The sequence below is a fragment of the Canis lupus genome, chromosome 23, assembly GCF_048164855.1.
Source record: "Canis lupus baileyi chromosome 23, mCanLup2.hap1, whole genome shotgun sequence".
Lineage (NCBI taxonomy): Eukaryota > Metazoa > Chordata > Mammalia > Carnivora > Canidae > Canis > Canis lupus.
In genome coordinates, this window is record NC_132860.1 from 21989919 (window position 1) to 22015321 (window position 25403).

Here is a 25403-nt window from a genome sequence, read left to right on the forward strand (position 1 = left end):
GGGTGTGATCCCGGAGACCCGGGATCGAATCCCACATCGGGCTTCCGGTGCATGGAGCCTGCTTCTCCCTCTGCCTGTGTCTCTGCCTCCCTCTCTCTCTCTCTGTAACTATCATAAATAAATAAAAAAATTTAAAAAAAATATTAAAAGCCAAGTTTGTTTATTAATGTGACAGCTTTTATTTTGAGCAACTTATTTTGCTCTCTCTAGTCCACTCCCCCTGAGAAGGGCTAACAATGTTAGCTGTTTCCTAGATATACTCACAAGGCAAGGAAAGTACATATGGACCAAGAGCTTGAGAGTGCATGAGGCTTTTCAATGGCCATGTGGCTTCTTTGTGGTGCGTGTCCCCCAATGAACACTGAGATGACTATGGCTCTCACTGTCTCATACTTCTTACCTTTTATCCCTTCATTTTTATTTTGGAAAAATGCACATAACCATTTTTAAGTGTACAATTTAGTGTTACTAAATACATTTTTAATGTTTTGCAACCAACACCACCATCTATCTCCTTAACACTGTCCATCTTATAAAATTTCCTTTCAGAAATTTGGTGAGGACGCAATATTATGAAGGAGAGAGTGATCAATATTGTGACATGCAAGAGAAGTCACGAAAAAGAGTGAGAAGAATAAAGGATCATTTCATACTCAGTTATGAGAATAGGTGTCCCATTAAGACATTGAGAAGACAACAAGTAGTAAGAGTATATTCCAATATGTTAACATTCCCCTCTTTGGCATTGTTTTATTATTTATTCATTGAGGAATATTATTTTGTTATCGCTATGTTCCAGATACTCCTCTAGTGACTGAGCATACAACTATGATGATATTCATGGTCTCTGCCTTCTAGGAACCAATAACCTTGTGAGAATGAGAAAAAAAGGAATGAATAAAATATAGTCTTACATAGGTACAAATGTATTCTAGCAAAATTAGCAGGCTAAGTAAAGAAATAGAGTTCTAAATACAAATTTCATGAAGGGCTTCTTTGAGGCAGGTGTATTTGAGGACAAATTGAATGAAAAGAGAGAATAAGACTTTTGAAAGCATTAGAAAAGGGTGTTCCAGGTTGTGTAAACAGAAAAGAAAAAAAAAACTGGGATGAAAATGACCTAATAATATTTGAGGAAAGGTACCAAGTATCCTGTGGCTAGAATGAAATGAAGGAAGGAGTGAGTGGTGGGAGGTGGCTTTGAAGAACACTTCAAAGGCCAACTGGCCATCCGAAGAAGTTTAGACTGGGTTATGTGAATAAAGAAGGAAGAGGATGAATAGATTAGCAGAGTTTCATCCAATGGAGTAACTGTATCAGGGAGATTGTTTAAATGGTAAAAGCATGAATATTATTATAAGGAGGAGTGAGAGAGCAAAGGAAAGAGAGAGACTGATGAACTGAGGAGGAGAGAGAGAAAGGATTGGTGGACATGATAATGAAGAATATAAGAAAAGATCAAGGCTAATAAACTAGATTTCTAATAGTGGCTTTGAAAATGTAACTTTTCTTTCTTTTTTTTAAATAAATTTATTTTTTATTGGTGTTCAATTTGCCAACATATAGAATAACACCCAGTGCTGATCCCATCAAGTGCCCACCTCAGTGCCCATCACCCAGTCACCCCCATCCCCCGCCCACCTCCCCTTCCACCACCCCTACTTCGTTTCCCAGAGTTAGGAGTCTTTCATGTTCTGTCTCCCTTTCTGAGATTTCCCACTCATTTTTTCTCCTTTCCCCTTTATTCCCTTTCACTATTTTTTATATTCCCCAAATGAATGAGACCATATAATGTTTGTCCTTCTCCAATTGACTTATTTCACTCAGCAGAAAATGTAATTTTGAAAGAAGAAATCATACAATTATATCATCTTGGCAAAAGGATTGATTAGTTAGGAAAATACAGAATCAATGGAAAAATCTTGTCCTGTAGTCTCAATGTAGAGATAAAGAGTTTGCAAAAGAGATTCCCTAGTGGCTATTAATTAAACCATGTTAAAGTCTCAAAGATACAATAATACCTATCACAAGGGAAGCAGGGCTTTAATAAAAACATAAATACTTTCTCTTCAGCATATTAAGTAGTGTGCTCCGCAAAGACACCATGTGGTGTTACAAAGTGTTGCTTCTTAGAGATTTAGACATCAAGGTAAGTCATATCAAGATTAAAGTGTGGAATACAGTGGAAGAGATGGGTAAAGGGCTATGCCAAATCTGTATAGATAGATGGAAGTCAGGTCAAAGTATGAAGATGTAAAGCACAATCACACTCATGACTTCCCAGGACTACACTCATGATTTTCTAAATAAATAAAATAGTTTTCCTAAATATGTGTTTACCTATGACCAACTAAAGTCTCATAGGCAAAACCAATATGACTGCAAAGCCAATGAGGAATAAAATGCACTGATATATCCTGTATCCATTTAGCTATTGTTTCTGAATCCATCTATAAGTGTCAAATATGATAGCAAAAGGGAAAGGGACTACTATATTTCTTCTAAAAAGTACTAAGTAACTAAAGAATATCAAATATATATTTGAATGCAAAAATTTGTGAAGTTATTTATGAAGCATGGACTTAAGGGATACTTTTGTAAAAACAGAACCCAAGATTAAGGTTATAAAGGGAATGATGACCATGAGATTAAGGGTTTAGTAGAGATTAAATGAGAGCATCCATATTATCTCTTCTCACCCTCTTCAGATATGTGACAAGGAAGGAAGCATTTATGTGGACTGTGGTGGAGATAAATGGAATATGGTAGAAAAAGAAGATTTAAGGTTGAGGAAATGACTGCTGGAGAATTACAGGGAGGGCCTTAGAATTAAGAATTTACAGAGGAAGGGCAGCCTTGGTGGCTCAGTGGTTTAGCACTGCCTTTGGCCCAGGGCATGATTCTGAGACCCGGGGGTAGAGTCCCACGTCCGGCTTCCCGCATGGGGCCCTCTGTCTGTGTCTTCTTCCCTTCTCCCTCTGTCTGTGTCTCTGCCTCTCTCTCTCTGTGTCTCTCATGATTAAAGAAAACAAAATCAGAGAGGAAGGACTGGAATCTAGTCTTCTTTCTGAACACAATCCAGGCTGTAGGTTATATAAATAAACGTTGAAATAATAGATCTGTACACAGTTGTAGAATTAAGTGACTGGGTGCTTTCAGAAATATTTGTAGACTTAGAAATGATGTTTTCTCTGAAGAAAAGAAGGTCCATTTACAAGGAATCTTTTGGGGGGCTCAGTTGGTTAAACATCTGACTCTTGGTTTTGGCTCAGATCATGATCTCTCACGGTTATGAGATCAAGCCCAAGTCATCAGGCTCTGCACTCAGCAGGAGTCTGCTTGAGGATTCTCTTCCTCTGCCCCTCCCTCTCTCTCTCTCTCAAATAAATATTTAAAAAATCTTTTGGAAAATCCACAATTATAAGTGAAATAAATTGATTTTCTAGGGATATGGGATATGGTCTATTTTATTTTTTGTTTGTATTTTATGCAGCTCTAAAAGTAAGTAAGAGATAATGAGCACTGAAGAGTCCATATGATGAAGTTTTGGAATATAGGTGAGGTCTGGAGCCAATGACCAAGAAAGAATTCTTGAGATGTCTTTGGTGAAAAATAGTGGTTTTACTAAAGCATGGTGACAGGACCCATGGGCTGGAAGAGCTGCTGCCCTGGTAAAATAAATAAGGTAAAATAAATTTTACCTTTATTGTTTGCATGTACCTAATAAGGGAATAGTTGAGATTATAAATACTAAAAAAAATCACCATGCACTTTAAGTGTGTTTAAAAGTACCAGATATGCAGAGCCTGGAACTTTATTTTCCAACCTGATTTTATATAAATTTCTGATTATGAACTTCTGTATAGCAGAGAGATGGTTTTCTCCTATTCCTTCTTCATGTCTAACATTTTCTAGTATGGGAAGTGGCTGCAGAGTCAGGTTGATTCTGAGGCTGTTTTACACTTAAGTGGGGCTAGCAGAATATGAGGAAAATAGTTTATGTTAATTCTGAGTAGAAACAAAGAAAGGTTACCTTGCTGTTTTACATTTTACCAGGAATCTGAATAAAGGGAAAAGAGGAGAAGAATTCACTAATGAGAAGTCAATGATTATATGCGCAACAGAATTGTGCAAAAGTTATGCCAGAAAGAATGGCTACACCTAATGATACCCAGTTCCATCCCTCTTCGTTCCTCCTCCTGGGTATCCCAGAACTAGAAGATGTGCAGTTCTGGATCGGGTTTCCCTTTTTCTTTGTGTATCTTGTTGCACTCCTGGGGAATGCTGCTGTCCTGTTTGTGATCCAGACTGAGCATAGTCTCCATGAGCCCATGTACTACTTTCTGGCCATGTTGGACTCCATTGACCTGGGCTTGTCCACAGCCACCATCCCCAAAATGTTGGGTATCTTCTGGTTCAGCCTCAGAGATATATCTTTTGAAAGCTGTCTTTCCCAGATGTTCTTCATCCATTTCTTCACTGTCATGGAGAGCATTGTGTTGGTGGCCATGGCCTTTGACCGCTACATTGCCATTTGTAAACCTCTTCGGTACACCATGATCCTCACCAGCAAAATCATCATCATCATTGCAGGCATTGCTATTCTGAGGAGTCTTTGCATGGTGATCCCACTGGTGTTTCTCCTCCTGAGGCTGCCCTTCTGTGGGCACCATATCATCCCTCATACCTATTGTGAACACATGGGCATTGCCCGTCTGGCTTGTGCCAGCATCAAAGTCAACATTCTATTTGGCCTTGGCAACATTTCTCTCTTATTATTGGATGTGCTCCTTATAATTCTCTCCTATGTCAGGATCCTCCATGCTGTCTTCTGTTTGCCCTCCAGGGAGGCTCGACTCAAAGCTCTCAACACCTGTGGCTCCCACATTGGTGTTATCTTAGCCTTTTTCACTCCAGCCTTTTTCTCTTTCTTGACACATCGATTTGGCCACAATATTCCTCAATATATTCACATTTTCTTGGCTAATCTGTATGTAGTTGTTCCACCAGCTTTCAATCCTGTAATTTATGGGGTCAGGACCAAGCAGATCAGGGAGCGAGTCCTGAGGGTTTTCTTTAGGACAGAGAGCTAATCAGTCAGAGGTCTTGGAAGGTCTGTGTTATATTTCATGTGTCCTGCATTATAAAAAGTAGAGTTACCTTATGTCTAACCCAAAAGAAAAGAGGAAGAATTGAGAGGGGGAATATTGTGACCAGTAACATTAATTATCTTTGAGTGGAATTTTATATTTAAAGTTATGTATCATTGATGATATCAGATTGGGAAAATTTGATATCCACTTGCAAAATAAGTTAATTTAGATCCTTACTTCACATCATAGAAAAAATTAACGTGCAATGGACTAGGTCTCTGGTAAAGTATAAAATCCAGTGTTAAAATTATTTGTAATATTTCTCACATAAAATTTTATATTTATGACAATAATAGCAAGAAATATATTTAAATGATTGATTAGACTTCACTAAACTTAATATATATATTTTTCTTCAGGAGATACTAGTAATAAAATGAAAAAGGAAGTCATAATCTGAGAGAAAATATTTATACCTCATGTGTACAATAAAGGGGTTATATAAAAAATAAAGAATTCTTGTAATTCAATTATGAAGAGTCAAATTAATTAAAATAGAAAAGTAACATACATACATTTGTTAAAACCTAAATAACTAGTCATTAGGAGCATATAAATGATCTTTATAATTCATCACTATGGATAACGCATATTAAAACTATAGTGTTGAATGTCAACCCCTCTCTCTGTCCAATACAAACTTCCTTAAAGGTCTACTTACTGAGAATACTTCTCAGTTTATCTTCTACATGAACCTCTCTATCTCAGAAACTATTTCTATAGAACAAAGTTGACAATGGTTTTCTTTCTTTATGATGTATTTTCACCATTTTTGTGTCATGCTTTATATTTTTACTTTAAGTTTTTGTTTGTTTGTTTGTTTCTGGACTTTTTTATTTTTTAAAAGATTTTATTTGTTTATTCATGAGAGACACAGAGAGAGACAGAAAAATAGGCAAAGGGAGAAGCGGGCTCCCAGTGGAGAGCCCAGTCGGGACTCAATCACAGGACCCTGGGATCACAACCTGAGTCGAAGGCAGGGGCTCAACCACTGAGTCACCCAGATGCCCTTTTTTCTTCTTTTTTAATACACACTGCAGTTTTACAGAGGTAAGCATAAGGCTACTCCCACATGTTACTACACAAAAGTTTACAAAACCTTGTATCATTTTTTTTGGTAAATTTATTTTATTTATATGTTTATAAGTTTTTACTTAAATTATGATTAGTTAACATACAGTCTAATATTAGTTTCAGGTATACAATATAGTGATTTAACACTTCCATATCTTGGTTATTGTAAATAATACTCAATAAACATAGGGATACATATATATTTTCAAATTAATGTTTTCATTTTCTTTGGGTAAATACCCAGTAGTGGAATTATTGTATCATATGGTATTTCTATTTTTAATTTTTTGAGAAAACTCTGTGCTGTTTTCCACATGGCTGCACCAATTTACATTCCCATCAACAATGCATGAAGGTTTATTTTTCCTTACATCCTTGCTAACACTTGTATTTCTTGTCTTTTTTATTCTAACCATTGTGGCAGGTGTGAGGTGACATCTCATTGTTGTTTTCCTTTGAATTTTTCTGATGATTAGTTATAGTGAGCATCTTTTCATGTGGTTGTTGCCTATTTGTATATCTTCCTCTTTTTAGAAATGTACTTGTGTCTTCTATCCATTTTTTAATTGGATTATTTTTGGTGTTGAATTGCATAAATTCTTTATATTTTGGATATTAACTCCTTATTGGATATGTCATTTGCAAATATATTCTCCCATCCAGTAGGTTGCTTTTTGTTTTGTTCATGGTTTCTTTTAAACTCAAAATGGATAAACACGTAAATGTGAGACTTGAAACCATAACATATGCAATAATTTCTTTGACATTGGCTATAGCAGCATTTTTCTAGGTATGTCTCTTAAGAGAAGAGAAACAAAAGCAAAAACAAAATGTTGCATCAAAATAAAAAGCTTTTGTATAGTGAAATGTATTTCTTTTTAGATGAAATTATGTCTTTCTGCAGTTTTATAAAAAAATATAAAGAGCAGAAATCCTTTAAAATATTGCTTCTATGTCATTTTCTATCTCCTTGCTCATGTTAAATTCTAGTTAAATGTAAGTGGCTTGATTATTTATTACTGTTTTGTCAACTTGTTGTTTAGAGGCATGAAGGCATAAAACAAACTAATTCATCTCATAAATTTTATTGACTGGAAATTTAGAAAGGTTAAGCAAAAACTACTTTTCTCTGCTTCATAATGTTTAAGACCTGAGGTATAATCATTCAAATTGCTGAGAGTGACCCGTATGACTGGTGGCTGTAACTAGTGGGCATTCAACTAATTTCTACTTTCATGTCTAGTTTCTAGGCATAGCTGAAGGACTGACCTCGGACCCTTATCTGGAATCTGCATGTGATTTTTCCAGTATGGTGGTCTTAGGATCAAGCTTCTTACAAAGGCCCTAACAAATAGTCGTCCCAGCAGTATAAGATGGGAGTTGCATGGTCTATTAAAACCAATTCTGGGAAATTATATAGCACTACTTTGACCATACTGTACTGTTTTAAATAGCCACTTGCCTCCTCAAACACACAGAAAAACCACACTTTTTGATGAGTGAAGTGTCAATACTTTTTAAAGAATACAAGCTACTCTTTCAAAATAAAACACTCAGCAAATTAGGAATGGAAGAGAACTTCTCACCACAAAGGACATTTTTGAAAAATCCACACTAACATTATATTTAATGATAAAAGACTGAACAGTTTTCCCCTAAAATAAGGAATAGGACAATACTTCCTGTTCTCATTCTTGGTATTCAACACAGTATTGAAAGTTCTAACCAGAGGAATTAGCAATACACATAAAAAAAACTATTGGACTTAATGAATATATTAATATTTTCATATTTATTTATAATAAAATATTCAGCAAAGTTGCAGGGAAAAAAGGAAACACACAACAACAATATATTTCTATAAACTCTCAATGAAAAATATGAAAAGTAAGTTAAAACAATTCTCTTTATACTATCTTAAAAGAATAACATACCCAGAAACACATTTAAACAAAATTTGCACAACAAAAATTATAAAACATTGATGATATTTTGAAAGAACTAAGTAAATGAAAATACATCCTTTGTCCATAGATTGAAGACTTAATATTGTTAAAATGGCTAATGGTTAATGGTTAATATTATGGTTAATAATATGGTTAATAATATGGTTAATATTCTCCATGGCATTCTATAGATTTAATGCAATTGTTATTAAAATTTCAATAGACTTTGCAGAAATAGAAACCTAGATCTTAAAATTCATACTAAATTTCAAGGATTGCCAAATAGTCAAAATGATCTTAAAAAACCCCACCAAGGTTAAAAGACTCATACCTCTTACAAAGTTATGGTAATTAATACACTATGATGCTGGCATAAGGATAGACATATAGATAAATGGAATAGGGATGAAATTCAAGAAATAAACTCAAGTATATATAGTCAAATATCTATGTTCATGACTATTCAAAAGAGGAACAAAAAGTTTCTTTAAAAATAGTAATGGAGGAGTGCCTGGGTGGTTCAGTTGTTTGTGTTTGCCATAGGCTCAGATCATGATCTCATGATCCTGGGATCCAGCCCTGCATTCAGCTCCCTGCTCAGTGGGGAGTCTGTTTCTTCCTCTGCCTCCCTCCCTCCAATTTGTGCTCACTCTCTCTCTCTCTCAAATAAAGAAAATCTTGAAAAAATAAAAAAAATGAAATGACAATGGAACAGCCAGATATCCACTGCAAAAGAATTAAGTTGGATCTTTGCCTCATATCACACACATACACACACAAAGGGAATGAAAATGAATCAAAGGCTTAAATACAAGAACAATAAATATGAAAATATTGGAAGAATACAAAGGAGTAAATCTTTGTGACCTTGAATTTGGCAATAATTATTTAGGTATAATACCAATTATGGGGATCCCTGGGTGGCGCAGCGGTTTGGCGCCTGCCTTTGGCCCGGGGCGCGATCCTGGAGACCCGGGATCGAATCCCACGTTGGGCTCCCGGTGCATGGAGCCTGCTTCTCCCTCTGCCTGTGTCTCTGCCTCTCTCTCTCTGTGACTGTCATAAATTTAAAAAAAAATTATTAAAAAAAAAATACCAATTATGTAACAAGAGAAAAATTGATAAATTGGACCTCATCAAAATTTAAAAAGTGCATCAAGTGACACCTCAAGAGTGAAAAAAGAACCTGTAAAATGGGAAAAAAATGTTTGCAAACCATATATTTAAAAAGGGTATAGTACCCAGAATATACAAACAAGTCAACAATCAAACACAACTCAATCAGAAAATTGGCAAGGAACTTGAGTAGACATTTCTTTAAATAGATAATGTAAATGGCCAACATGCCCTTGAAAATGTGCTCCATAGCATTAGTCATTAGTGAAATGCAAATCAAATTCATGAGATATCATAATACATACAATGAAAACTGTAATAATTTTTTAAAAGACAAGCAAGTATTGATGAGAATGTGAAATGGGATTCCTCATATATTTTTGTTTGAAACATAAAATAGTGCAAGTGCTGTAGAAAACAAATGAGTGGTTCCTCTAAAATTCAAAACTAGACTTATATATGACCCAATAATTCTATTCCTAGATATATACTTGGAAGAAGTGAAAATAGGTGTCCAAACAAAAACTCCTATGCTACCATTTTTAATGGCACATTAATTTATTTTAATAAATTTATTTTTTATTGGTGTTCAATTTGCCAACGTACAGAATAACACCCAGTGCTCATCCCTTCAAGTGCCCCCCTCAGTGCCCGTCACCCAGTCACCCCCACCCCCCACCCTCCTCTCCTTCCACCACCCCTAGTTCATTTCCCAGAGTTAGGAGTCTTCATGTTCTGTCTCCCTTTCTGATATTTCCTACCCATTTCTTCTCCCTTCCCTTCTATTCCCTTTCACTATTATTTATATTCCCCAAATGAATGAGAGCATATAATGTTTGTCTTTCTCCGATTGACTCATTTCACTCAGCATAATACCCTCCAATTCCACCCACGTTGAAGCAAATGTATTTGTCATTTCTAATGGCTGAGTAATATTCCATTGTATACATAGATGTTTTACATTAGATGAAAAGTGGAAGCAACTCAAGTGTTCATCCTTTAAGGAATGGATAAACAACATGTAGCATAACCATAGAATTGAATAATATTCCTCCATAAAAACAATGAAATACTGGCACATGCTGCTACATGTCTGAAACTTAAAACATTATGGAAAGTGAAAGAAGTCACGTACAAAAGGCTACAGGTTGTATGAAACTCAGGCTGGGGAAATCCACAGTGACAGAAAGCAATTTGATGGTTTCCAGGGTCTGAGGAAAGGGGGAAATGTGCAGTGGTTGCTTCATGAATATAGGGTTTTCCTTTGAAGTGATAAAAATACTCTGGAACTAGATAGTGGTGATGGTAGCAAAACATTATATATGCTCTAAATGTCACTAATGGTAAACTTTATGTATATTTTCCCACAATTAAAAAAATTAAAAATAATATCACATTTATTCTGCCTACATTTATTTACATTCCTCCTTCATGTAAATCAAACATACATACAGAAGTTCCTATCCTGTTATACTCTAATGCTTAGTCTCAAGAGACATTATCTCACTATCTAAATCAGTTTCAGGTGCACATGAGACTGTGTGTTTGTTTATTGAGTATGATTTATCTTTGTATAGAGACCTCTGATCTCATGCAGAAAGTATCCTGGCCCACACACATCCAACATAAAATAATGAAACAGGCGCAGCACAAGTATACAAGACATTTCAATTCAAAAGAGGAAAATGAGAGGGACACAGTGATCATTGGCCCATGGCCATGGAGAACATAATTGCTGATTATTGCTCTGGAAGTGATCCCTATTGCTCTTGGTTTTGCCTTCTGTAGTCTTGGTTCTACCACCTAAGTCATACTTTTTATTATTTATTTATTTATTTATTTATTCATTTATTTATATGTTTTATTTATTTATTCATGAGAGGCACACACACACACACACAGAGACAGAGACACAGGCAGAGGGAGAAGCAGGCTCCATGCAGGGAGCCCAACTTGGGACTCAATCCCGGGTCTCCAGGATCACACCCTGGGCTGAAGGCGGTGCTAAACTGCTGGGCCACTGGGGCTGCCCTTTTTTTTTTTTTTTTTTTTAAAGATTTTATTTATTTATTCATGAGAGGCAGAGAGAGAGAGAGAGAGAGAGAGGCAGAGACACAGGCAGAGGGAGACATACTTCCTTTTTAATAGAAAGCAGGTTATATTGCCCCTTGGCAATTGTTCTCCACTTCCTTCTTGCCTGTCAAAATTAAGTTGTTCAAAGTCTTCTTTTCCTTTTGTATTGTATCTGTCTCTTTCATTCCAAGCTGATATAAGTTCCTTAAAGTTTTGTGGGGTTTCTTATGTGTCAGTTTACAAATCTGGACTATTAAACAAAAGCCACAGTTAGAATTCCCTTTAAGATACATCTTTCTCTACTTCACTCCTTCTGTGAGGCTTCCTTAGGAGTAATGTCATTAAGATTCTTAGTAGCTTTAGATTAATAGAGTCTGTGAGGCATGCCCTTAACATTCTGTCAGAAATGATGTATGAGAAAGTACCTTAAGTCTTTGAGATCTTAAAGATTTTATAGTCACACTCTTGGTATGATCTTTGCCTTGGAGCTGTTTCTTGTTTTGAGAATGGTTTGCAGTGAAGAGAAGATGAGAATGGAAATAGACTTGATTTTAAAAAGCAGTACATCTCTATTTTCTCTAAATTTTGTTTGAAAGCCAAATAATCTAATCTTTAACTCTTCTTTATCTATCCAAATTTTATTATACATAGCTAAAAGAAACTACCTAGTACTTCTGACACCCTGCCTGGAAATCTCTTTGGCCAAATCCACCAGTTCATTTTAAGTATTTTTTTCCAGTTATTGAATGCAATAGCTTGGCCAAATTCTATATCTCTATATAGAAAAGATCCTTTTTACCTTAGCTTGCAATTCTGTCTTCCTCACCTTTCTTCTGTCCCCATTGGCAGTCCTATTAAGGCCCATCAGTCTTGGGATCCCTGGGTGGCTCAGCGGTTTAGCGCCTGCCTTTGGCCCAGGGCGCGATCCTGGAGATCTGGGATGGAATACCACGTCGGGCTCCCGGTGCATGGAGCCTGCTTCTCCCTCTGCCTGTGTCTCTGCCTCTCTCTCTCTCTCACTGTGTGCCTATCATAAATAAATAAAAATTAAAAAAAGAAAGGCCCATCAGTCTTCATCTCTATGCACAGCTGTCAAATCAATGACACATGTTTTAGGTTTTAATAAGATGGAACCAGGTTTAAGGTAGCCAAGTTTCTTCTGGTTTTCTATTCTTTTGTATGTATCATCCTGAAACTTAATGGTATACAGTCAACAGATATATATTTTATTATGTTCACATATTTTTAATAATAAATTTATTTTTTATTGGTGTTCAATTTGCCAACATACAGAATAACACCCAGTGCTCATCCCGTCAAGTGCCCCCCTCAGTGCCCGTCACCCAGTCACCCCCACCCCCGCCCTCCTCCCCTTCCACCACCCCTAGTTCATTTCCCAGAGTTAGGAGTCTTCATGTTCTGTCTCCCTCTCTGATATTTCCTACCCATTTCTTCTCCCTTCCCTTCTATTTCCTTTCACTATTATTTATATTCCCCAAATGAATGAGAGCATATAATGTTTGTCCTTCTCTGATTGACTCATTTCACTCAGCATAATACCCTCCAGTTCCACTCACGTTGAAGCAAATGGTGGGTATTGGTCATTTCCAATGGCTGAGTAATATTCCATTGTATACATAAAACACATCTTCTTTATCCACTCATCTTTCGATGGACACCGAGGCTCACATATTGTATAGTTCAGGAATTAAAAAAAAAACATATTGAGGAAAGTTCTTTATTTTCTCTACAAAAGTTAAGAGTATAAGTTAGGGTAGCTGAAATGGATAAAGTTGTTTTAAAGAACTTCAATAGGTGGAGTAGGTCACCCTAAACTAGTCTCTTCACTTTGATGTCTGGGGTCCAGGCTAGGAAAGTGGATAGATGGGCTCAGCTAACACTCTTATATGGAGCTAAGCTCTGTAAATTTCCTTGTGTCTGAGTGGCTTTCCTCTACCCTGATCATCAGTCCCTTTCCTTGCTCCTGTAATCATTAAACAATTAGTGGGGGTAATGATAAGTAAGAAGTTTAGCTCAACTTTTGAGCTTCCTTCTTTACAGGATCTTGTCTCCTCATATATTTTTGCTTTATCTTGTCTTTCACAAGAATAGGTCATGAGGAGTGGGGCAAAGGAATTATAGAAACATCGATTTAGGCTATAACACAGATGATGTAGAACCAAAAGAGCAAGGGCAGACTGATGGAATATAACATTGGCGAAGGTAGCTGATAAACATCTTGACAGCTCAAGTATTAATCAGGAGCTTAGACTTTTAATTTTGAAAGCAGAAAAGATACAGAATCTCAATTGAAAGGAAAGAGTAGATGGTTCTTGCCCTGTAGTTCCAGTGAGGATGGGGAGGTCTTTTAGAACCCTCCAGTGAATATCACAGTTGATGCTAAGAAACAGGGGAGACTACAGCCGGATCCCACTGGAAGCAGGGCAGCTGCATCAATATAAATGCCTACTCCTTGCATAGGAAAGTGTGGATCCAGAGAAATGTCGGACAATGTTTCCAAAGTCCATCCTCTCAGAGACATTTGGAAAGCTAGGTAAGGCTGTGTTGGCCTTGGTTAGGGCTGTGGGAAATAGCATGAGAAATGGGAAATGAGTTCAGGCTTACCCAGAATAGGGAGAGGGAAGGAAAGTAAGGACATAATACAGATAAATGCAGGAAATGCATAAATATAGGGAAAAAGGTAAAGAGAATACACAAACAAGATTTGGGCATTACCAAATTTTATACTCATAAACAATCATGGTCACAGATATTCCTATGAGTATATATATCTCTTTGCCTTTTTAGTCTCATCCATGCAGCCCCAGGTGACATGCAGAATGAAATTCTGTATCATCTCAGCTACTTTTTCTTACCTTATATACTAGGAAACTAATGTGAATATTAAGAGATCAATGACCACATTTCCTTGGTAACTGACACATTTCCAGGCCTAATAAATTAGATAAACAGGTATGTTTTTTAACAGTGAAATTCATGGATGAAACATCATGAAGGATAACTATGAATGCTGGTAGAGTTTGTTTCATTTTGTCTTGTCTTATCTTGAATAGGGTCCAAAACCAAGGTGAAAAGGTAGCTGAGTCATGGGATAGCACGTGGGTAGTTCTGGTTATTTCAGAGTAGCATATACCATGGGACTGGGAATTAGGGATGGATAAGATGAAAAGGTGCACAGTAGAGTTTCTCAACCTTGGCACTATTGATATTTGGGGGCATATCATTCTTTGTTCTGGGAGTGGGGGCTGTTCCATGAACTGTGGGATGTTTAGCAGCATTTCTGGCACCTACCCAATAGATACTGGTAACACTTCCCTCAAATTCTAACAGTCAGAGATATTTCCAGACATTAACAAGTATACCCTAGGGAGAAAATGACCACTGGTTGAAAAACACTGGAATAATCATTTCTCCTTTTCTTTATCATTTACAGGACATGAAATGGTATTTATGTATGTGGGGCAAGGTAAGTGGGTAGGTGGAGGCTGTGGAATATGGTAAAGTAATGAGTAACATGATGTGGAATTGAGAAAATGATTGTCTTGTACAATTTGTTTCAGGAAGGTAGAAATCATGGTCCCCAGGAGGAGAGGCTGGGGCCCAGTCACATCACTCTACCTGGCAAATATTTGAGGATATGTCAATATATATTGATGGAATATATCAGTATACACAAACTTATGGAATGAATAAATGACTATTGGTTAACTGATTTGGAAATGTGGCTGTTGAAGCACTCAGGAGGATACATACTCATAGGAGGTTAATGCTCCCAGAAAATTAGGGGTGGGAATGAGATTGGTTTCCTTCTTTGGATGTAAATATCAATCTACAATTCTACAATCTTACAATCTAGTTCACTTGAGTGCTGGTTGTTTTTATGACTTTCCTCTGACTTTCACTTAAACTTTTTTTTCCCTGAGAATTTGTATTACACATACAATAGTTTCAGGTGCATGAGTAAACAAAACTAAATTTGTTGTCTCTGTTTCAGAATCAAAGAGAGGTATATGCACAAACACACACATATACATATATATGTATAACATACATATACATAAGCACACACAAAACTCACATTAATAGTCCTCAAATTCCCCAATAAGAGAATGGGTTGAATTACATATGGTAAAGCATTTTTCATATAAATTAAATGCAGTGCCTGTAACTCCATGAAATACAAAGAACAAAACCCTGCCTTGAATATCTACCTGATAGATGGATATTCTTCTTCCCTCTCTTGTTCAATCTTTAATATAGGGGAATGATCTGAGGAATAGAGAGACTTGCTCTATTCCTGGAGCCCTCTGATGTTCTGCTAAGGATGACAGATAAGTTTTGATAATATTGGAAGAAATGGGAGAAAATGAATACTGCACACTCATTTTGCATTTAACCAAGAGTCAGGAAAAAGATGAAATTGGAGCAAGAGTCACTAATGGGAAGTTGACATCTAACATGGTTATATCCAGTCACCAACAATAACAGAGACAATGTCCACTCTTAATGATACCCAATTTCACCCTTCTTCATTCCTACTCTTGGGTATACCAGGGCTAGAAGATGTGCATTTCTGGATCGGATTTCCCTTTTTCTTTGTGTATCTTGTTGCACTCCTGGGGAATACTGCTGTCCTATTTGTGATCCTGACTGAGCATAGTCTCCATGAGCCCATGTACTACTTTCTGGCCATATTGGACTGCATTGACCTGGGCTTATCCACAGCCACCATCCCCAAAATGTTGGGCATCTTCTGGTTCAGCCTCAGAGATATATCTTTTGAAAGCTGTCTTTCTCAGATGTTCTTCATCCATTTCTTCACTGCCATGGAGAGCATTGTGTTGGTGGCCATGGCCTTTGACCGCTACATTGCCATTTGTAAACCTCTTCGGTACACCATGATCCTCACCAACAGAATCATCATCATCATTGCAGGCATTGCTATTCTGAGGAGTCTTTGCATGGTGATCCCACTGGTGTTTCTCCTCCTGAGGCTGCCCTTTTGTGGGCACCACATCATCCCTCATACCTATTGTGAACACATGGGCATTGCCCGTCTGGCTTGTGCCAGCATCAAAGTCAACATAATATTTGGTCTTGGGGATATGTCTATTTTATTATTGGATGTGCTTCTTATTACTCTTTCCTATGTCAGGATCCTCCATGCTGTCTTCTGCTTGCCCTCCAAGGAGGCTCGACTCAAAGCTCTCAACACCTGTGGCTCCCACATTGGTGTTATTTCAGCCTTTTTCACTCCAGCATTTTTCTCTTTCTTGACACATCGTTTTGGCCACAACATCCCCCAGTATATCCACATTTTTTTAGCCAATCTATACATCGTTGTTCCACCAGCTCTCAATCCTGCAATCTACGGGGTCAGGACCAAGCAGATTAGAGAGCGGGTTTTGAGGATTTTTTTTAAAGACATTTAACCATTGGTAGTCCTAGAATTACAGTTCATATTTGCTCCATTCACTCATTAGAAGGGGGTTATCATTTTAAAAGATAGAAGTAGCAAAGGTGAATATGAACATTTCTTTCTCTGTAATCCATTGAGTTTACAGATAATAATAAATTTATTGGTGATAATATTACAATTTTTAAGTATTGCATCTTTTACAAAATGCTTATACTTATACTATTTGATAATCAAGGTAGTCCTATAAAGTCATTACTATATTCACAAGCTTTCAAGTGAGAGTTTGATGCTGAGTATTGCTAAATTATTCATCTGAAAATTCAGCTGTTAGGAATAGATTCTTAAAAAAAAAAGGAATAGATTCTTAAGTCAGGTAGTTTTAGAATTATACTAGTTTCTGAATCACCAGAAGAAATATGAAAGCAACAGAATGAAATTTGTTCAAGGATTATACATAATTTTGGTGACAGAATTCTTAAAACACTAATGACATTATTTAACTTACTATGATTTACTGTTCTAAATAATCTACTTACAGTAAGACACCTATTTCTTATGTGAATCCCATGATGTAATCACTTAATATTTGTATTTTCATATAAATAAACTGTAGATGAAAAACTTCTCCATAAAAAGGTATGATTGATATTTTGGCCCCAGGCATCTAGAGAAATAGAAGGCATGCATTTAGAAATGAAATAAAGAGAGCAGGAAATAATGGTACATGATTATGAAAGATACATTCATTAAGTGAATATTTATTAACTTCTGCATGTGCTGAATGATACGTGGCTGGTTGGTGATAGACAGATGGAAAGACAGGATCTAATATTCTAAGAAACCAATGATGGCAGTTAGGCTACTAAGGCAAAGAACATCATGCTATATAGGATTACATATTAACCTATATTTGGGAGGCGCTTTATAGAAACTTTGTAATAATATTAAATAAATATTCAGAAGCTGGGCTAATATATTAAAAATAGCCACATGAAACTAGAACTGTATTTGACTTTTTTTCAATTTCTAAAATAGTCATATGGAAAATTATTGCCCTAGTCATAAAGGAGGTTTTATTTTTTGTTTGTTTCATTTTGATTTCTTTCCTTAGAGAGAGGGAAGGGATGCACGTGGTGGGAAGGGGCAGAGGGAGAAGGAGAGAAAATCTCTGGTAGACTTTCCATTGGGTGAGGACCCCAGACATGTGGCTCCATCTCAAGACCCTGAGATCATGACTTCAGCCAAAGTCAAGAGTTAGGGACTTAACTGAGTGAGACACTCGGGTGCCTCTCTTCCTTTGAGGAAGGACATCTAGCTTACAATTTTTTTTTTTTTAGTAATAAGAGGATAAAGGTTAAAAATATTTGCTTGGCACATCTAGGTTAGACATGACTGGTGTTTACTGATATTTCCAGCTTTCTTTTTCTTCCAGGAACATGAGTGGATTACATGTGTCCAAATTCTTGCAGTTACACTTGGCCATGCGACTTGTTATATCAGTGACATATATATATTATGAGAGGAACCATTTAAGAGTGATTATGTACTTCTCCATTTCCCTCCCCCTACTCTTGTGTACCCTGAAGGCTTTTGTTAATATGCTTTATCAAAAATTCTGGTGCCTTCATCAGAATAGATCCTTGAGTGACTACAATAGAATCTTTCCCCACCCCCAAAATCTCTATTAGTTGTGTAATCTAAACAAGAATTAAACCTTTGATTGTTTAGCACACTGAAATTTGGGAGACGATGGGTGTTACCTCAGCATAATCAAGAGTATCTGGAATGATATCACACTCATGGACAAGAAAGAGCCCAAATATATATGCTTAGCTAAGATTAACTAAGTTTTTCCTGAAGAACAAAGTTAGAAGATTTATTCTGACAGAACACAAGACCTGCTGAAAGGCGATAAAGACCAATAGCAAAGCTAAAGTAATTGAATAGTTTGCTTTTGACTCAATTGTAGAAAACCAGTCCAGTGAGGTTGTGCAGAGTCCAGAAACAGACCCCAAGATACATATTTATTTGAATTATGGCAGAGATAACATGGCACTACCATGACAAAATATAGTATCAACAAAAGATACTGGATTGATTGGAGAGTCATGAAAAAATAATGAATCTTGATATTTATCACACAAACATCCTTCCCAAATGAATTGTAGGTGTAAGCTTGAAAGGAAAAAACAATGGAGCCTCTAGGAAAAAAAAGGAGAGAATATCTTCAGAACCTTACAATAAGGAAAGATACTAAAATAAGACACACATACATACAGATATATTAACAATATTGGGAACATATTGACTAGTCAGTGTATGTTCAAATTAAGATTATCTTTCATCAAAGACACTATTAACAGAGAAAGTAGGCAAACCAGATGACTTGTTTTAAAGAATATATAGAGGACTCCTCTATAGATAGAAAAGAAAAAGAACATCACCACATAGAAAAATTAGTAAAAGACTTGTATAGGATTTCATAAAGGAGGATATGCCAGTGAACACAAAATGATGGTCTACTTCCTTAAACATAAAGTAAATGCATTTGAAGTGACCAACTAGGTCTACTATGGATGACCAGAATGGATAAAATTAGAAATGTTAAGTAGCAGTACACATCCAGAGCAACTAGAATCTTCAGACATTGCTAGTGAGAAGGTAAATTGGTAAAATCAATTTAGAAAACTAGGGACAGCCCGGGTGGCTCAGTGGTTTAGCTCTGCCTTCAGCCCAGGGCCCAGTCCTGGAGACCCAGGATCGAGTCCGACGTTGGGTTCCCTGCATGGAGCCTGCTTCTCTCTCTCTGCCTTTCTTTCTCTCTCTCTCTCGAATAAATAAAATCTTTAAAAAAGTTTTGAAAATTGGCAGAATCACAGAAAACTAGTCATGTGCATATGCCATGATCCCAAACTTCCACTCCTAAAATAATACCCAATAAAAGTATTACATAAATTCACTGGAAGACATGTACATCAATGATCATAGAAGCACTATATGTAACAATAAGCAATTGAGACAGCTCAAATGTACATTAATACTAGAATGTATAAAGAAAGTGTGATATATTCAAACAGTGAAATACTATGTACCAATGAGAATGAAAACTGTGAGTATAAACAACAAATAAGTCAAGTAGAATAAAATATACACACATGTATCTACCTACATCTATACACATGCATCTTTTAAACTTCAAGAATAGAGTGTTACTACAAGGGCGGAAGTGTCAAAGTAGATTCATATAAACCAATAGCAGTGACTTATCCTTACCAGGATGTCTAGTTACTAGTAAACTTACAATAGAAATTAATTAGAGCAATTGTTTTTCCTGAGCCACCAAGAGTGCAAGAGAAAAAAAATGGATATTTTAACAATATTTGTTCCTCCAATCCATGAGCATGTAATGCTTTTTCATTTCTTTGTGTCACCTTTAATTTCTTTCATCACTGTTTCATAGTTTTCAGAGTATAGGTCTTTAAATTCTTTGGTTAGGTGTATTCCTATGTACTTTATCATTTTTGGTGCAGTTAAAAATGAAATTGTTTTCTTAATTTCACTTTCTGCTGCTTCATTATTAGTATATAGAAATGCAACAGATTTTTGTATGCTGATTTTGCTATCTTACTGAATTCAGCTATCAGTTATAGTAGATTTTTGGTGGAATCTTTAAGGGTTTTCTGTGCATAGTATTATATCATTCGAAAATAATGAAAACATTACTTCTTTCTTACCAATCTATCTTACTGAATTCAGTTATCAGTTATAGTAGTTTTTGGTGGCAATTTTAGGATTTTCTACATATAGAATTTTTAAAAAGATTTTATTTATTTATTCATGAGAGAGACAGAGAGAGAGAGAGAGAGAGAGAGAGAGAAACCAAGAAACAGACTCTTAACTGTAAAGAACAAATTGATGGATACCAGAAGGGAGGTGGGGGAGGATGGATGGAATAGATGATGGGCATTAAGGAGTGCATTTGTGAATTGCACCAGGTGATGTATGGAAGTTTTGAAACACTATACTGTACACCTGAAACTAATATAACACTAAATGTTAACTATACTGGAATTAAAACAAAAACTTAATAAATAAATTTTTTTTCTCCTTAAGAGTTACATGAGAGACTCCTAACTCTGGGAAACAAACTAAGGGGGGGTGGCAAGGGAGGTGGCGGGGGATGGGGGTGACTGGGTGATGGGCGCTGAGGGAGGCACTTGATGGGATGAGCACTGGGTGTTATGCTATATGTTGGCAAATTGAACACCAATAAAAATAAATTTATATAAAAAAGTTACTATTTAGGGAAGGAAAAAGCCAACTACAGAGTAGGAGACAATATGTGCAAAACACATATGTCATGAAAGACTTGTATCCAGAATATATAAAGAACTCTCAAAACTCAAAATTAAGGAAACAACCCAATTTAAAATATGGACAAATGATTTGAACAGACTCTTCAGCAAAGAAAATTGTATGGATGGTAAATAAATGCATGAAAAATGCTTGTCATCACTAGACTTCAGGGAAATGCACATTAAAATACAATGAGGGAGCACTAGAACCTATTCAGATGAAAAATCCCAAGAACGCCAATTACTGGTAAGCACGTGGACCAGCTGACACTCTCATACATAGGAAGTATTAATGATCTCTAGCCAACAGTCACCAGGAATACGATTATAGTTTTTTAAAAAGGAGAGTTTACCACCTGTTGCACAAGAGACGCTACATGCTGTGGTGAAATGTTAGGGATCTCAGTAAGAGTGTTCAAGGAAGGGCTTGATATTGGATTTGTACTTCTTTAGGGGACATTTTTCAGAAGCAGATGCTTTTAAGAAAAAGGACTAATTCTATTATAGGTTATCAATAACTTTTAAATAGAAATTAGGAGAAATGGAGTGGGGCTCAAGATATATTTTATTAAAATAGCCACAGTCACTCACATTAGCTAGGAGAAAACTTTTTTTTTTAACTGTATCTTTTGTCTCTGCTCAGACATACTTATAGAAAGAAGAGTGTTTTTTTTTGTTGTTGTTGTTGTTTTAAAGATTTATTTATTCATGAGAGACACAGAGAGAGAGGGGGGCGGGCAGAGACACAGGCAGAGGGAGAAGCAGGCTCCATGCAGGGAGTCTGATGTGAGCTCGATCCCGGGACTCCAGGATCATGCCCTGGGCCAAAGGCAGGTGCTAAACTGCTGAGCCACCCAGGGATCCCCAAAAGAAGAGTTTTTGTTACACTCCATCAGCACAAACACAAAGTGACCTTGCCTGATGCTCATACTTAGTGAAATTGTTTATATTAACTGGACATCATCATGGTCAAGATATTGGTGTCTGGATAGCTATCAGCTGACAGATATTAGAGCTACTTTTTTCTTTCTCAGAAGAGAGCCAGTCTTTCATGATTTTGTACTTATCCAGGCTAAACACAGTACATAATCTTTCTGTGATGTCCTCTAATGATATATGTTGCTACTTTGCTTTGCAGTTTTTATTGTGCCACTTTCAAAGCCTCCTCTGAAGGAAATTGAGTTAGGAAGCCTAGAAAACTCATCAGTTCCTTGAATTTCTGTAATTCTAAAATGCCCCATATATGTTAAAACTTAGTTATTTGTATAGTCATATGTGGTTAGTATTAACTATGCAACCAGAATATAAACTTCTTGGGGAAAAGATTTATGGATGCAAGATATTATTGATCACATACTTAATTTTAAATAAGTGCTCAGTGGCTAACTTGACTTCTAAATTAAGTAAATGATATTTGCTGGAAAAAAAGTGGTACAATCATTAGAACAGCCATGGGTAATGAGGGAAAAATTACAGGCTGGCTTATATATCATTCTTGTGGGGCTGATGGCAAGAGAATAATTAGAGAGAGTGGATTGTAGAGAATGAGAAATTCTTTCAAGTTGGGAATCTAAGAGGAGAAACTTGAAAGTCCCAAGGGATTCTGTTGCCCCTGTGCTTTTTTTCTACCCATAAACCTGTGTTGAGAACTTGTGAATTCACTGTTGTTCATGTTCTCTCTGGTGTGGCCCCAGAAGAACAGCTACTCTCAGTTAGAAGATTTTCAATATCAGTATAAACTTTTCTCCTTGAATCCAAGTTATGGTGCTAAGACATACTTGGAGCAGATATTGGTCAGGATTGTAGATTCAATATTGGCTTTTCCTGAAGCTGGTAAGTTGGATATATGCTTGGCTGCTATGTGTATTTAAACATATAGGTTAGGAAGATTTGGGCTTGGGTTTATTGATCTAATCCCCTCATTAAATTTATGATATATAGTTATATATGATATAAATATTAATTTTAAGCCATAAGCCAAAATATTTTACATGGAATTTCTAATTGGAAGAATTTCAGGTAATTTTGCATATTTTAGTGTTTTACAATTTTTTTTTTCACAACAAGCATACCTACCTTAATGATAAGGAATAAACTAAGCAAAAAACTTATGTTGTGGAGGTATTATGACCTTTCTCTCTCCTGTTTTCTCTTTCCCATTCTGCCCCGTCTTGCCTCATTTTCCTATCTCTCCCAATCTCTCTGTTCCGTCTTTCTTCTTCTCTATCTCTCTTCCTTTCCCTCCCATTTCTAAAGCTCTTTAAGCCTAATTCTACTTAACTTTATTATGTGATTGCCTATTTCAGAATTTCTTTTGTATTTAATATCAAAAAATTATATTCTCAATTTTTTCAATACATTTTTTATTTTTTATTCTGATCTGTGCATATTATATGGCCACATGTTTAGATGTTTAGATATATATATTCACTCTTATTTTAGTCTTCCCTATTATCAAGCAATTTTAGCATTACATATATAAGCTGTGGATAAAAATGCAAAACATTTGAAAAAATGATGTTCATTTAAAGATATCACTTTCCTAATAGCAAAACTCAGTCATTACTCACTGACTCTTCCAGTCTATCTATCTTTTACTATTTTCCTAATACTAGGGCCTAGTTTGGTAAAAATAAGATGATCTAAAAAAAAAATAAGATGATCTTCTTTCCATCACCCACATCATGAACATGTATGTATTTATTTAGATATCTATCTGCCTATTTGGTCTGGATTAGGAGGGTGGATATCATTTGTGTTGATATGAATCTGGCACATGGTAATTGCTCCTAAACTAGTCTTGCTCCATGGTTTGCAAATGAACAATTCTTATCTCAGGGAAGGCTCTCACTTTACTCAGCACTGTAGAATACCCGATAGAATGTGTTTTTGGTTTTATCATAGTTCTTGAGTTTTTATTGTTTATTCTACACATGGATAAAGACCTGGATAGATGGCATAAGCATCTCCGGGGTAGGTGGCATGCAGAATGAGGCTGTCTTTCGGTCATTCCTTTTCCACCTCCTGTCCTAGTCTCTTTTCTTGAGGTCTCTTAAATTCACTTGCAATACTAAGGCTTTGATTACAAATTTCACAAGTCTCTGGCCTCATCCTTTTGGCCCTTGAAAAATTTGATTTAGTTAGGCATTCTAGGTTAGACAAAATAATGACTTTATGTGAAAACACTTGGCATTGTAAAAGACTGAATAGCTCAGATTTTGCAAAATGCACTACTATGAAACTTTTATATTGATATCAGTTAATGCCATTGAGCACCACAATAGCCAAGGGTTTCCATGTGAAGTATAAGATATACAAAATAAAGTTATCATTCATATGTTATTGCCTACTTTTGATTGTCATACCACCTGCTTTTGCTAAGTATTCCTACAGTGTCTGCCTTGTATTCTCTCTTTGCTATACCAGAGACCCATTAATAGACCCCTTGTCAGGAAAGCCTCTGATCAAGAAGTTATTTTATATATTTGCAGTTTCCTGATAAGGATCATGGTTTTGAATCTCATTTCTCTATCCTTAACTGCCACATACACAGTGTTTTCTGTTCTCGTCCTTCTAACATTATGACTTTTGACAAGGAGTTAGAATTAACAATTACTTGCTTATCCAGTCTTCCATTCACAAATGTTTTGAGTGGCAGCTATCTGCCAGATGTTATGTTAGAGAAATAATGATGACCGAAGTGCTCTCTGGCCTCCTCTGCAACCTGCAGAAGCTTATAATTAAATGGGAACTCAGACGTTGATAAAGTAGATAGACAGAAAGCTGTGTAGTAGGATAAGAGGGTCTTAGAAGAGACTCTTACCAGCTAATACACTGAATTCAATGATGGCCTTTTTGAGAGTGGATACCTTAGGTAAGATGTGGAGGATTAACTGGAGAATGATACTTGTTCCTCCTCCCTTTCCTCACACCTGTCTGGAGGATCTCTCCTAAACATTTCCACTTTTAGAGATTTCATCTTTCTCAGCATACTCACAGGTTCAGGTCCTCTTTTATTCTTAAAATTGACCTCGATTGTCCGCAATCTCAAGTACATAGTATATTGTGCAATATTCAAACTTCCTTGGCTTGTAGGAAGCAGTCATGTCTCATATTAATGCTATTTTCATCCTCTTCAAATAGCTATTCTTTATTGATTATAATTAAGAACACATTTATCTTTGGTTCTCATTTTTTAGAAATGTAAATTTAGAGAAATTATATTAGTAAAATATGTGAGAAATAG

The 25403-nt window shown here is 36.1% G+C and overlaps 2 protein-coding genes across 5 annotated transcripts in view; both read left to right on the plus strand.

Moving 5' to 3' along the window:
* Window positions 1-17121, plus strand: part of LOC140614897 (olfactory receptor 52E8-like) — a 60141-nt gene extending 43020 nt beyond the window's left edge. For 2 of the 4 annotated variants that reach the window (XM_072794313.1, XM_072794312.1), the window contains exons 2-4: window positions 550-703; window positions 14817-14849; window positions 14944-17121. In XM_072794313.1, coding sequence (XP_072650414.1) covers window positions 15877-16815 — 939 coding nt within the window. In that variant the 5' untranslated portion in view covers window positions 550-703; window positions 14817-14849; window positions 14944-15876 and the 3' untranslated portion in view covers window positions 16816-17121. The remainder of the gene's footprint in view (window positions 1-549; window positions 704-14816; window positions 14850-14943) is intronic. The other 2 variants (XM_072794315.1, XM_072794314.1) reach the window with 1 other exon arrangement.
* On the plus strand, window positions 4030-5318 carry LOC140615457 (olfactory receptor 52E8-like). The gene has a single exon (XM_072795319.1). The coding sequence runs from the start codon at window positions 4140-4142 to the stop codon at window positions 5091-5093; it is 954 nt and encodes a 317-aa protein (XP_072651420.1). The 5' UTR covers window positions 4030-4139; the 3' UTR covers window positions 5094-5318.
* Window positions 17122-25403: the final 8282 nt, after the last annotated feature.

Coding starts and splice junctions, on each gene's coding strand:
- LOC140615457 (XM_072795319.1), top strand. CDS start 4,140: ATGCCAGAAAGAATGGCTACACCTAATGATACCCAGTTCCATCCCTCT.